The 12,500-nt window shown below is 44.8% G+C and overlaps 1 protein-coding gene across 1 annotated transcript in view; it reads left to right on the top strand.

The window, feature by feature from the left end:
• The window catches only part of LOC143039805 (uncharacterized), a 95,840-nt gene that overhangs the window by 70,511 nt on the left and 12,829 nt on the right, over positions 1-12,500 (top strand). Inside the window, exons 7-8 of the mRNA XM_076210053.1 lie at positions 9,253-9,522; positions 10,436-10,566. Of these exons, the coding sequence (XP_076066168.1) occupies positions 9,253-9,522; positions 10,436-10,566 (401 nt within the window). The remainder of the gene's footprint in view (positions 1-9,252; positions 9,523-10,435; positions 10,567-12,500) is intronic.

The raw sequence follows: 12,500 nt of genomic DNA on the forward strand, positions 1-12,500 counted from the left end.
CTCCCCCTTCCCTTCCTCCTTTCTCTTCCTCCTCTACCTCCTCCTTTTCCTCCTCTACCTCCTCCTTTTCCTCCCCCTTTCCCTCCTCTTTTTCCTACCCCATTTACCTTCTCCTCCTCCTCCTCCTCCTCCTCCTTCACCTCCTTCCACATCTCGATCGTGTTGACTTAAAACCCTTTAATATCTAACTCCCCCTCCTCCTCCTTCCCCTCCCCTCCCACTCCTTCCCCCTTGATTTATGTGACAATATTTTACGTCTTCCTCTCCTTTCTTCTCTTTCTCTCCCTCTCTTTTATGGCATCCCTCCCCCCCCCCCAGGTTCGTCCTTTGGGCTTTATAGAAACTATGTCAGCACCAGAAGATCAACATCCTCTTTCCCTCCTTCCCTCCTTCACTCCTTCCCTCCTTCCCTCCTTCACTCCTTCACCTCCTTCCCTCCTTCACTCCCTCCTTCCCTTCCTCACTTACTCCCTCCTCTCCCTCCTTCCTCTCTACTGACCTCCATCCCTTACTTCCTTTCCTCCTTCCCTCCTTCTCCTTCTCTCCCTCCGTATCTCCTTCCCTCCCTCCTCTCCTCCCTCTCTCTTTCCCTCCAGTTCCCAACCATTGCCCCTTTTTTGTGCAAGATGCCTTCAGCTTCTGCCCTCATTGACCCTGTGTGTGTGTGTGTGTGTGTGTGTGTGTGTGTGTGTGTGTGTGTGTGTGTGTGTGTGTGTGTGTGTGTGTGTGTGTGTGTGTAAGATTCCTTATATTCATATAAATGTGTACTGGGCTGGGAATCATACCACCAATTTCTCCCTCACTCCCTCCCACTCCCCCCTCCCCCTGTCATGCTCACTCCCTTTCCTCTCCCCTCCTTCTCCCTCCCTCCCTTGCTTCATACTTCTCCCAGTTTTCTCCCCTGAATCTTCTCCCATATCACCTCCCCCCTTTTCCCCCCTTTCCTCCCTTTCCCCTATTGTATTGCAGTGTATTCTAGTGGAGGAAAATAGAGTAGCCAGCACTCAGAAATGCGGGGCCCAGAGATAAGAAATGTGTGAAGGAACGCGAGTCATATCGGGACTGATGAGAGTCTCATTAAGGTAATCACTCGCCACGCCGATAAGCCATGATGGCATACAAATGCAGAAGACGCAGAATCCAATATGCCAAAATCAGGTGTTGGAATAGAATTAATTATAAAGTATACCAAAGGTCAGATATGCTAATCAGAAATAAGGTATTATAGATCATGGTCTAATAAAGACAATGGTGGCCAAGTAGAAGGTACAGAGTCAATTAGGAAGTAGAAAGAAGAACATAAGAAAAACGGGTAATTCAATGAGTCTACATGACACTGGAGAGATATTCGACATAGACAAGAGCGACTGATGCATCGCAAATTTATGCAAAAAATATATAACATCAATGATTGGGAAAACCTAGAATATGACACAGAAGCAGAAGAGAATGTTAAAAAGGAACTAGCAGAAAACCAACACTTAGTGCAACCACACAACCAGAACAAATCACAGCCTACGATGTGAAAGCAGTTATGAAAGGGTTCAAAAACAAACCCCCCTTAGAGAGAGAAAAGGAAAATACTCGCACACTTTCCAAACAATATGGTCAATAGCTTAACACACATCTTCACGGCTAGTCTAGCTACAGAACACTTCCCAACACTATTCAAAAAAACCACCCTCACCCTTATTCTAAAGCCAGGAAAAGCACCAAATAGAGTAGACCATTTCAGACCAGTTCCTCTTCCTCTCGAAGTACGAGCAAAGACACTGGAGAAAATAATAAACATAAGGCTGAGGCAGCATCTTGAGGGTGAGGAACTGTACAACCCAAGGTAATATGAATTCCAACTACTCTGTAGAACAACTACCGCCATTGCAAGAACGCAGGAACAGATAGCAAACGGAATCTCATCACGTCAAATGTACATTAGTATCCATGTGAACAAGTTGTATAGACACGGTAAAGGAAACATGGACTGGAGGTGAAGCTTTTATTCCTGACGTTTCGTCTATCGACTTTCTCAAAGGAATGAGCATACTAGATACATACAGAGTTTATAAACACGCCTTACGGCTCAAGGGGAGGGGGCTCGCACACCCCCTTGAGCCGTAAGGCGTGTTTATAAACTCTGTATGTATCTAGTATGCTCATTCCTTTGAGAAAGTCGATAGACGAAACGTCAGGAATAAAAGCTTCACCTCCAGTCCATGTTTCCTTTACCGTGTCTATACAACTTGTACATTAGTACTTCGAGACGTTAGCAAAGCATTTGGCGAGGTGTGGCATGATGGACTGTAGCTGAAAATAATCCGACTACAGCTTCCAGAAGAACCAACTAGACTCTTGTGCCGATTCCTAACAGGACGCACAGCGAGAATAAAATTAAAAGAACACAAAAGCGAACTATTCCCCCCCTGAAGACTGATGTCCCTCAAAGATCATGTCTTTCCCGAACACTATACACGGTATAAACAACAGATATTCCCCCTCCCATGGTAAAAAGCAACTACATAATATTAGCGGACGACATGACATAAATCATCACTTTACTTCTTACCTATTTCTTACTTCAGCTCCCAGTAGTAGGCGTTATGCCTGTCAGTGGTCCCAGCATGTTCCTTCATCTGGCTTTATCATGGAAGACCCCTTCCTCCCTCAGAGTTTCGATGTTGGGTTTAGGGCTTGTGACCTAACTTACGTATGACTAAATCATATTTCTACAAGAACGTGTCTGAGTGTGGTTTAAAATTGCGTACATTGTATTTACTCCGAAATGTTTGAGATTTTTGTCATGTTAGATATATACAGAAAATAAAATAAAATATTTTATCTGTCACGTTACCTCTCCAACACTCCCTTACCTTCCCTGCATCTGCAAACCTCAATTACTTCTCCCTCTCTCCCGTTATTGTGAAAGATGCATGTGCTTAATCATTCTATTCATTATAGACTTAGTAACCATGAAGTGACCGCCGGAACAATTAGTTGTTTTAAAGAGAAGATAAGATATCTTTATGGTTAGGAATAACAGGAGGTAATGGACATGGAACTGTCCAGTGTAGGCCTTATGGTCGCTTGCAGTCTCTTCTTTTCTTATCGCCGTCCGGCGACTTTATTCAGTTTAGAAGGCTTTCCCAGTTAAGCTACACCCCTTCACCTCTCCTCCCCTCACCTCCCAACCCCACTGACTTCCCCCCTTTCCCCCCCTTACTCCCCCTTTACTCCCCGACTCACTCCCCACATGGTCCATTGACCTTCTTACCCTCTCTAACAAAGACTCACTTCACGTATTGTCCCCCTCCCCTTCCCTCCTCCTCCTCTATCTTTCCCTCCTCTCCCCTCACCTTCCTACTCTTCCTTTCCACCCAGTGGCTTCCCCTGCCCTCCCTCCTCCCCTCCTCTCCCTCCTCCCCTACCACCTCCCCCTGCCCTCCTCACCCCATCCCTCACTACGCGGTCCATTAAGAAGACCCCCCCCCCAGGCCCCCCCCCCCCAAGTCTCTGCCCCACCCCACCGCCGCAAAGTATATTTATGGCGTTCCAAAGCGTCGCCTATAAGAGAGAAAGACACAGAGAGAGAGAGAGAGAGAGAGAGAGAGAGAGAGAGAGAGAGAGAGAGAGAGAGAGAGAGAGAGAGGGTGGTAGAGAGAGAGGGAGAGAGAGAGAGAGAGAGAGAGAGAGAGAGAGAGAGAGAGAGAGAAAGAGGGAGAGAGAGAGAGAGGGAGAGAGAGATTATTGTAAACAAAGTGAGAGGGTCGACTTGAGTTTTACCCCGTGGAACCAAAAGAGGAGGTGGGGTAGGGGGAGGAAAAGGAGGAAGAGGAGGAGGAGGAGGAGGCGAAGGAAGAGAAGGAGGAGGAGGAGGTGGAGGAGAAGGCGAGGGAGGAAGGAAAGTAACAAATGGAGTAGGGAGAGACATTCTGAAATTCTGGAGGTTAGGAGGAGGAGGAGGGAGTGGGAGGAGGAGGAGGAGGGAGTGGGAGTGGGGGTGGATGAGGATGAAACCGTCATGGTGCGTCGATCGTTCGAACCTTTATCTGAATAAAATCGTCTGTATTTAGTCAGAAGCAGTTTATAGTAACATCAACGTAAAATAACGAATGAAATTTTTTTTCTGTTTAATATTTCAATAGTAGAACAATCGATGACGTTGGATGGCAGACCATTCCATATATTAAGAACGCGATTGAAGAAAATAATTGTCTCGTTTGTTTGAATTTTTTCTAACAATCTTGCAGCCATTACTCCCGCCTGTATTGGAGCAGATAGAGGAGGAGGAGGAGGAGGACGAGGATTAGAAGAGGAGGACGACGAGGAGAAGGAGGAGGAAGAAAAGGAGTAGGCGGAGGAGGAGAAGAGGCGAGGAAGTGGAGGAAGACGAGGAGTAAGAGGAAGAGGAGTAGAAAGAGGAAGAAGAGGACGACGACGAGAAGGATAAGGATGTGGAGGAAAACGAGGAGTAGGAAGAGGAGGTCGAGGAGGAGGAGGAGGAAGGCTAGGGAGGAAAGAGTAGTCGCCGTTGAGAAGAGGAAAAGAGAAAATAGTGAAAAGTCAAGAGATAAAGAGAGAAGAGAGGAAGCAGGAGGTAACGCTGGATGAAAGAGAGACACGGAAAGAAGAAAGAGGAGGAAGAAGAGGAAGAGGAGGAGGAGGAGGTACGAACAGAAAGAATGAGATTTGATAGGTTGTCACTGAATTGAATAAAATCGCCTGGCGATAGCTGGAAGGAAGAGGGAAAGGACCGACCAGCAGGGAAGGAGGGTCGTGTAAATATTTTGTAGAAAATTATAAAATGACGAAGAGGAAAAAGAAAAAGAGGAGGAGGAGAAATGAGAGGAAGAGAGTGTGAAGTAGGAGGAGGAGAAAGGGAAATAGATGAAGAAGTAAGGGAATTTACTGTGGGGAGAAGGAGGAAGAGGAGGAGGAGAAGGAGGAGGAAGAGGAGGAGGAGAAGGAGAAGGAGGAGGAGGAGGGAAGAAGTGGTTATTTCACAAAGAACAAAAACCCGAGGATTTGATCTGTGTGGAGAAGAACATCGTAGAAGAACATAGAATAACGAGAAATGAAGGAAGGAGGTGGAAAGAGGAGAAAGGGAATATGTAAAGAGAAAGAAAGTATCAGATGCAGAGAAGATTAAAGGAAGAGGAAGAGAATGAAGACGAGGAAGAAGAAGAAGAAAGTGGGCCTGTAAAACGAAAGAAGATTGAGGAGGAAGAGGAAGAGGAGATAGACAAGAAAGGAGGGTTGTCGTTGTTGTTGTTGTTGTTGTTGTTGTTGTTGTTGTTGTTGTTGCAGTGATGATGGTGGTATGGGTGGTGGTGGTGATTAATTTCCTCCCAACCTACCTACTCCTCTTCCTCCCCCTACTCCTCCTCCTCCTCTTCTTTCACCTCTTTCCACCTCTTCCTACTCCTCATCCTCATCTTCCTCATTCTTCTCCTCCTCCGCCTCCTCCTCCTCCTCCTCCTCCTCTTCCACCTCCTCTTCCTCCTCTTCCACCTCCTCCTCCTCCTCTTCATCCTCTTCCTCCTTTTCCTCCTCCTCCTCTTCCACTTCCACCTCCTCTTCATCCTCTCTTCCTTTTCCTCCTCCTCCACCTCATCCACATCCTCATTCACCCGCTCCTCTTCCTCTACCTCATCCTTATCCTCATCCACCTGCTCCTCCTCCTCTTCATCCTCCTCCTCCTTCTCCTCCTCCCCCTCTTCCACCTCCTCATCCTCTTCGTCCTCCTCTTCATCATCATCCTCCTTCTTCTCCCCCTCTTCCACCTCCTCCTCCCCCTCTTCCACCTCCTCCTCCCCCTCTTCCACCTCCTCCTCTTCCACCTCCTCCTCCCCTTCATATTCTTCCTCCTTTTCATCTTCCTCTTTCCTCCTCTTCCTCCACCTCCTCATCCTCATCCTAATCCACCTGCTCCTTCTCCTCCACCTCCTACTCCTGCCTTCTCTTCCACCTCCTGCTCTACATCCTCCTCCACATTCTCCTCTTCCTCGGTTTCCCCTCCTCTTCTTTTGCATGTCCTCTCTTGTTTTGTTTTGTTTTGTTTTGTTTTTCTCTTGTCCTCATCTCATGTTTGTTCTCATGTTTCTCTGATTTTTCTTTCTTCTTTTCTTTCTTCACTCTTGACATTTTCTTTCGGCCTTTACGATTCCCCCTCCTTCCTTCCCTCCCTCCTTCTCTTTCACTCCTCTTCTTCCTCTCCTTTTATCTTCTTTTTCTCTTTTCGTTTTTCTCTTATACCGTCGCGTCTCCTTTTTTTTTTTTTCTTTTTTGTCTTCATCCTTTTCCTTCTCCCGTGATTCCTCTTCCTCCTTCTCCTTCTTTCCTCCACACTTCTCCCGTCCTTTTTTTTTTTTTTTTTTTTTCTTTTTTTTTCTTCTTCTTACCCATTCCTCTCCTTTTATTTTATTCTCTTCTGATCTTCGGACCTCCACTTTCCCTCCCCTTCACCGTCCACATAGTATTTCTTCTTCCTCCTCTTCTTCTTTTCTCTCTTTTTTTTTTCTCTCTCTCTTTTCAGTTCTCAGTGTCTTAAGGACTTCTCTCTTCCCGTTTTCTTTTCAGTGACCCACCACCCCCACCCCAGCACCAACCCCCTACCTGTCTCCTCTAACTCTCAACTCTCTGTCCATCAATCTATCTATATATCTCTTTTTCTATCTCACTCTTGTTACCGCTCTTCCTCCACCTGTCTGCCTCTCTGTCTCTCACATATTACGTGTGTGTGTGTGTGTGTGTGTGTGTGTGTGTGTGTGTGTATTTACATATATATATATATATATATATATATATATATATATATATATATTTATATATATATATATATATATATATACGTAAGCGGAATAGGTATATATATATATATATATATATATATATATATATATATATATTGGAAATAAACTCATCTGGAATTCGAACTCCCGCCAGAGCGGATTCCTTCATATAAGGCGGTGGTACAAGCGGTACGATTCTCGCCTTATATGAAGCAATCCGCTCTGGCGGGAGTTCGAATCCCAGTAGATGAGTTCATTTCCAATATATATATATATATATATATATATGATTATATATATGTATATATATATTCATATATATATATACAGAGAGACTGGTACATATGTTTCCTTCTACCCTTCCTCATCTTCTTCTTCCTCCATTTATTCTTTTTCCTTCTCTTCCTCCTTTTCCTCCTCTCCTCATTCTCCTCTTCCTCCTCCCCCTTCCCTCTTTCTCCTCTTCCTCCCCCTCATCTTCCTCCTCTTCCTCCTCCTCCTCCTCCTCCTCTTCCCCCTCCTCCCCATCAACTTCCTCCTCCTCCGTCCTCCTCCTCGTTCTCCTTTCCTCCCTTCCATCTGCCCTTGGTTTCCTCCTCTTTCCTCGTCCCCCCCCGCTCCCCCCCTCCCCTCCCCCCTTTACCTCGCCCCCCTTCCGGCTCCCCGACCTCCTCGTCCTCATAACGCTGACAAAACAAACGTGGAGCAAATCGGTAAATCTAATGGACAGGTAGATCCTGCGATACCACTTGGCAATGGCTGGCAGGTGCGTCTACCTATCTACGCCGATATCTACCTCTCCAGGTTCTACTCCGTTCCACCTTACTTGGCAATGGCTTCACGTGTTGGTTTATTTCTGTCGTAAAAACAATTTAGCCCTGACCTTCCGTGTGTGTGTGTGTGTGTGTGTGTGTGTGTGTGTGTGTGTGTGTGTGTGTGTGTGTGTGTGTCTGTGTGTGTGTGTGTTTTATGTGTGGAGGCGTATGTGTGTATATATGTATGTGCGTGTGTATTTTATATTTGTGTGTGCGTGTGTGGTTTCATGTGTGTGTGTGTTTTTATGCGTGGATGCGTATGTGTATATGTATGTGCGTGTGTGTTTTGTGTGTATGTGTATGTGTAAATGTATGTGTGAGTGTGGGTGTGTATGTGTGTGGGTGTGTATGTGTGTGTGTGTGTGTGTGTATGTGCGTGTTTTCTATGTGTGTATGATTGTGATATCAGGAGTAGGAGAATCTGAGTAAGAATGTAAGATGAGGAAGAAAAAGAGGAAAATGAGGAGGAGGGGGAGGAGGAAGAGGAAGAGGAGAAGAAAGAGAATGTGCATATATCTTCATGCCTTTAATATATTTTTCTTCTTGCATTCATGACTTTCGCTCTCTCCTTTCCTCGTCTGTATTTGATCTCCCCATTCCACCTCCTCCACCACTCCCTTCCACCTCCTCCACCACCCCCTTCCACCTCCTCCACCACCCCCTTCCACCTCCTCCACCACCGCCCCCCAACCTAGTTTCAGTCAAGCGTTGCTTAGTATGTTTACCAATTTACAGTAATTATGCTGTGTGGCGGAATCGCTGTGGGCACTGGTGGCAACGCGTCTGGGTAATGGTGGTGGCAAGTGGTGAGAAGGTGAGCCCTTGGTGGTAGATTTGTGCGGAAGACGCGGTGGTGGTGGTAGTTGTGTTTATGATTGTTGTGATGGTGGTGATAGTGAATTTGGTGGTGGTGGCACCATAGATTGTGAGTGGATAATGTATAACCTGTTTCCATGGTACGGTGTCATTGTTACACACACTATACATATATATATATATATATATATATATATATATATTTATATATATATATATATATATATATATATATATAATATAATCACGAAGAACCCACAGTCGGAATAAAAGGAAACTTAGAAGAAAGTATAACTTCTATATTTCGGCTATTAGCTATAGCCCTCTTCAGGAAAGTACAGATTACAATAATTTGCAGTGACATAAGTACTGATAAAAATGAAGTAGCATATTTGTAAATCACAACTTAAACCGCAGTCGGAGCAGAAAAAAAAACGGAAACGGAGAGTCTATATATTTCGACTGTAAACTAGTCCTTCAGTACTACTGATGAGAACTGTAATTTATAGTCGAAATATATAGACTCCCCGTTTCCGGTTTTTTTCTTCTCCGACTGCGGTTTCAGTTTATATATATATATATATATATATATATATATATATATATATATATATATATATATATATATATATATATATATATATATATATATATATATATATATATATAATTCTTCTCAAATTTTCGTAAAATATCAATCCCAAAATTCTTCTCAAATTTTTTTGAAGTATCAACCCTATCATTCTTCTCAGATTTTTCTTGAGGTATCAACCCGAACATTCTTCTCAAAATTTCTTGAAGTATCAACCCAAACATAATTTCAAAATTTCTTAAAGATAACTCGATCTTTTTCCTTTCCCGCTTCAGCTTTGGGTGTGCGCACTCCAACCATCTCATGGATCTCGAAGGAGAAGGTCGTCGACATTGGAGCGACGGTGCAGCTCGAGTGTTCAGTCCAGTTCTCCCAGGACTACCCCGTGTTGTGGGTTAAGCGAGGCATGGAAGGGTCTCAGGACCTCCCGATCTCGACCGGACCCTCCCTCATCATCCGAGAGTCTAGATACGCCCTCCGACACGACACTGGGTCCTCGAGTTACATCCTGCAGGTGAGACCAAGAAGTTCTCAACAACAAAAAAAGAGAGAGGGGAGGGAGTAAAGGAGGGGGAGAGAGAGAAGGAGGGAAAGAGGAGGAGGGAGAGAGAAAGATTGAGAGAGAGAAGGAGGGAGAGAGAGAGTGAGAGAGAGAGAGAGAGAGAGAGAGAGAGAGAGAGAGAGGAGGGTGGGAAAGAGAAGGAGGGAAAGAGAGAGAGAAGGAAGGAGGGAGAGAGAGAGGAGGGAAGGAGAGAGAGAGAGAGAGAGAAGGGGAGAGAAAGAGAAGGGAAGAGAGAGAGAGAGAAGGGGAGAGAGAGAGAAAGAGGGAGGGGGAGAGAGAGGGAGAGGGGAAGAAAGAAGGAGGGGAGAGTGAGAGGGAAGAGAGAGAGAGAGAGAGAGAGAGAGAGAGAGAAAGGGGGAGAAGGATAGAGGAAGGGAGAGGGAGGGGGAAGGAGGGAACTTCCGGGGGCTCTCAACCTGTGGTTCTTCGGACCGTGGGGGAGTATTTAGGCCCAGACCACGAGCCAAAATCTAATAATAGTGAATGTTTAGCGATTTTATTTAGTATTGATATGGTCTTAAAAAACAACAGCAAGACGTATGATATGTGTATATATATGTATATATATATATATATATATATATGTATGAGGAAAACCTTTTATTTAGCTCTTTGATTCTAAGTTCCGTCAGGTAATCACAATCGCCTGCCGCTAGATAGAAAATAGTCCTTTCCTAAGTCCTTTCTGGCAGTGAAAAGATGAAGATAATTTAAGTGAAGTTCCTCATACATAGACGATTTATTTTATTTATTATTATTATTATTATTATTATTATTATTATTATTTTTTTTTTTTTTTTTTTTTATTTTTTTTTTTTATGTCTTTTAGTTCATGTTATAACTTCTTCGTGATTACCTCCTACAGATAAAGGACATTCAGGAAACTGATGGAGGAGAGTACATGTGTCAGGTGATCATCGGCATCAACAACAGAATCACGGCCACCGTCGATCTCCTCGTCAGAATGCCCCCGGTCATCTCTGACAATTCCACCAGGTAATTCAGCCAACCCCCTTTTAAGGGGGAAAAGGAAAATGTATACGTGTGTGTGTGTGTGTGTGTGTGTGTGTGTGTGTGTGTGTGTGTGTGTGTGTGTGTGTTAAGGGTATATATGGACAGGAGATTATCTCACAAACATGTGTCGTTGAAAGCGATAGCTAGTTTAGCATTTTATAGTACCTTGAAGATATTCTCTTTATAGCTTAAGATAATTATATCCTTTTAAGATTTTCATACATACATCATATATACAATGTATATATATATATATATATATATATATATATATATATATATATATATATATATATATATATATATATATATATAGTCACATTATAGTTTGCGGTTATGTGTAGCTTGAAACATACTCCTTTGTGAATTGAACGTAACTTAATAATGATTTAGCCAAAAATATGAACTCGAGAAATAGAAGCGAGACCTGAATATATATTTTCTAGTTTCAAAATGAGATGAAGAAAATAGTAAAAACAAAAGAGAGGAGAGAGAAATAGAGAGTTCTAGGTGAACATAGATTTAGGGTTTTATTCTCTAAGGTTTTGGTGCTGAGAACTTCATCTTTCTTGAGAAGCCACACCTCCCTTCCTTACCTGATGTCACTTTTCCTTTCCCTCTCTCTGCCGCCACGCGATTTAATTCATATCCGTATGTTTCACTTCGGAAGTTCCAAGGAAGTGGTGAAGTGAGCGAAGATGCGAGGAAGTGGGAAGCGGGATTGTGCACCTATTCCTCTTCCTCCTCCTCCCTCTTCCTCCTCCCCCTCCTCCCCCTCCTCCTTCACTTCCTCCCCCTTATACTCCTCCACGTTATCCTCTCTTCCTCCTCCCCTCCTCCTCCTCCCTCTTCTCCTCCTTCTCCTCCCTCTCCTCCTCCCTTTTCTCCTTTTCCTCCCCCCTTTTCTCCTCCTCCTCCTCCTCTTCTCCTTCCTCTTCCCTCTCCTCCCCTCCTCCTCTTCCTCCTCTTCTTCCTCCTGCTCCTCTCCATACTCCCCCTCCTCCTTTCCCTCCTCTTCCCCCCATGCTCCCCCTCCTCCTTTTCCTCTTCCTCCTCCCCTTTTCCTCCTCCTCGTCCCCCTGTTCCTCCCTCTTCTCTTCCCCTCCTCTTCCTCCTACCCCTCCTCCTCCTCTCCCTCCTACCCCTCCTCCTCCTCCTGCTTATCCTCCACCTATTCTTCTTCTTTCTCATTATGACGTCATATCGTCATTTTTCCCTTCCGAACTGGATCGGCACTTCCTTCGTTGACCTTAAGAAACTCGCAACACCTTTGACATGGCATAGCAGAGGTAACAGGGAGTGGGAGGCGGGGGGTGGGAGTAGGAGACGGTGATGGGAGCTGGCATGAGGCCCACAGGGACCGAAAGCAATCCCATTAGCAGTGTTGCCAGATTGGAGAGTCTCCCTTTCTGTTGAGATTAGAAGCAAGGGAGGAGGTGGGAGTGGGGGTGGGGGAGGCAGCAGAAGTAGGAGAGGGTGGGAGTGAAGGGGAGGGGGGAAGAGGGGGAGGAAGAGGAGGAGGGACGTGGGAGAAGAAGGGAGAAGAAGGGAGAAGGTGAAAGAAGAGGAAATGGTGAAGGCGGTGGACAAAAATCGAAGAGACGGGGACGGTAATTAGAAGTATTTCTTCGACAGTAATTAGCGCCTCTATCCAGAGGTGGCGAGATGGAGGGACATGAAAATGAAAATGAAGAGAAGAGAAAGAGAAGGGGAAAGGGACGGGAGGGGACAGTGACAAGGACTGGAGGGAAGGGGGAAATGAGAAAAGGGAAGGAAAGGAATAGGATCCGAGGCGAGGGCATGAAGGGAAGAGGAGGAAAGGGAACATTAAAAGAAGAAAGGACAAGGAGGAGGGTGTTGCCCATATAAGGAGATGTATTGTCTTCAAAGTTGGGGTCATTTGTGTCCTATTCTGA

Source organism: Oratosquilla oratoria, chromosome 27 (assembly GCF_046742065.1).
Source record: "Oratosquilla oratoria isolate Oo_2021 chromosome 27, ASM4674206v1, whole genome shotgun sequence".
In the NCBI taxonomy this organism is placed as follows: domain Eukaryota; kingdom Metazoa; phylum Arthropoda; class Malacostraca; order Stomatopoda; family Squillidae; genus Oratosquilla; species Oratosquilla oratoria.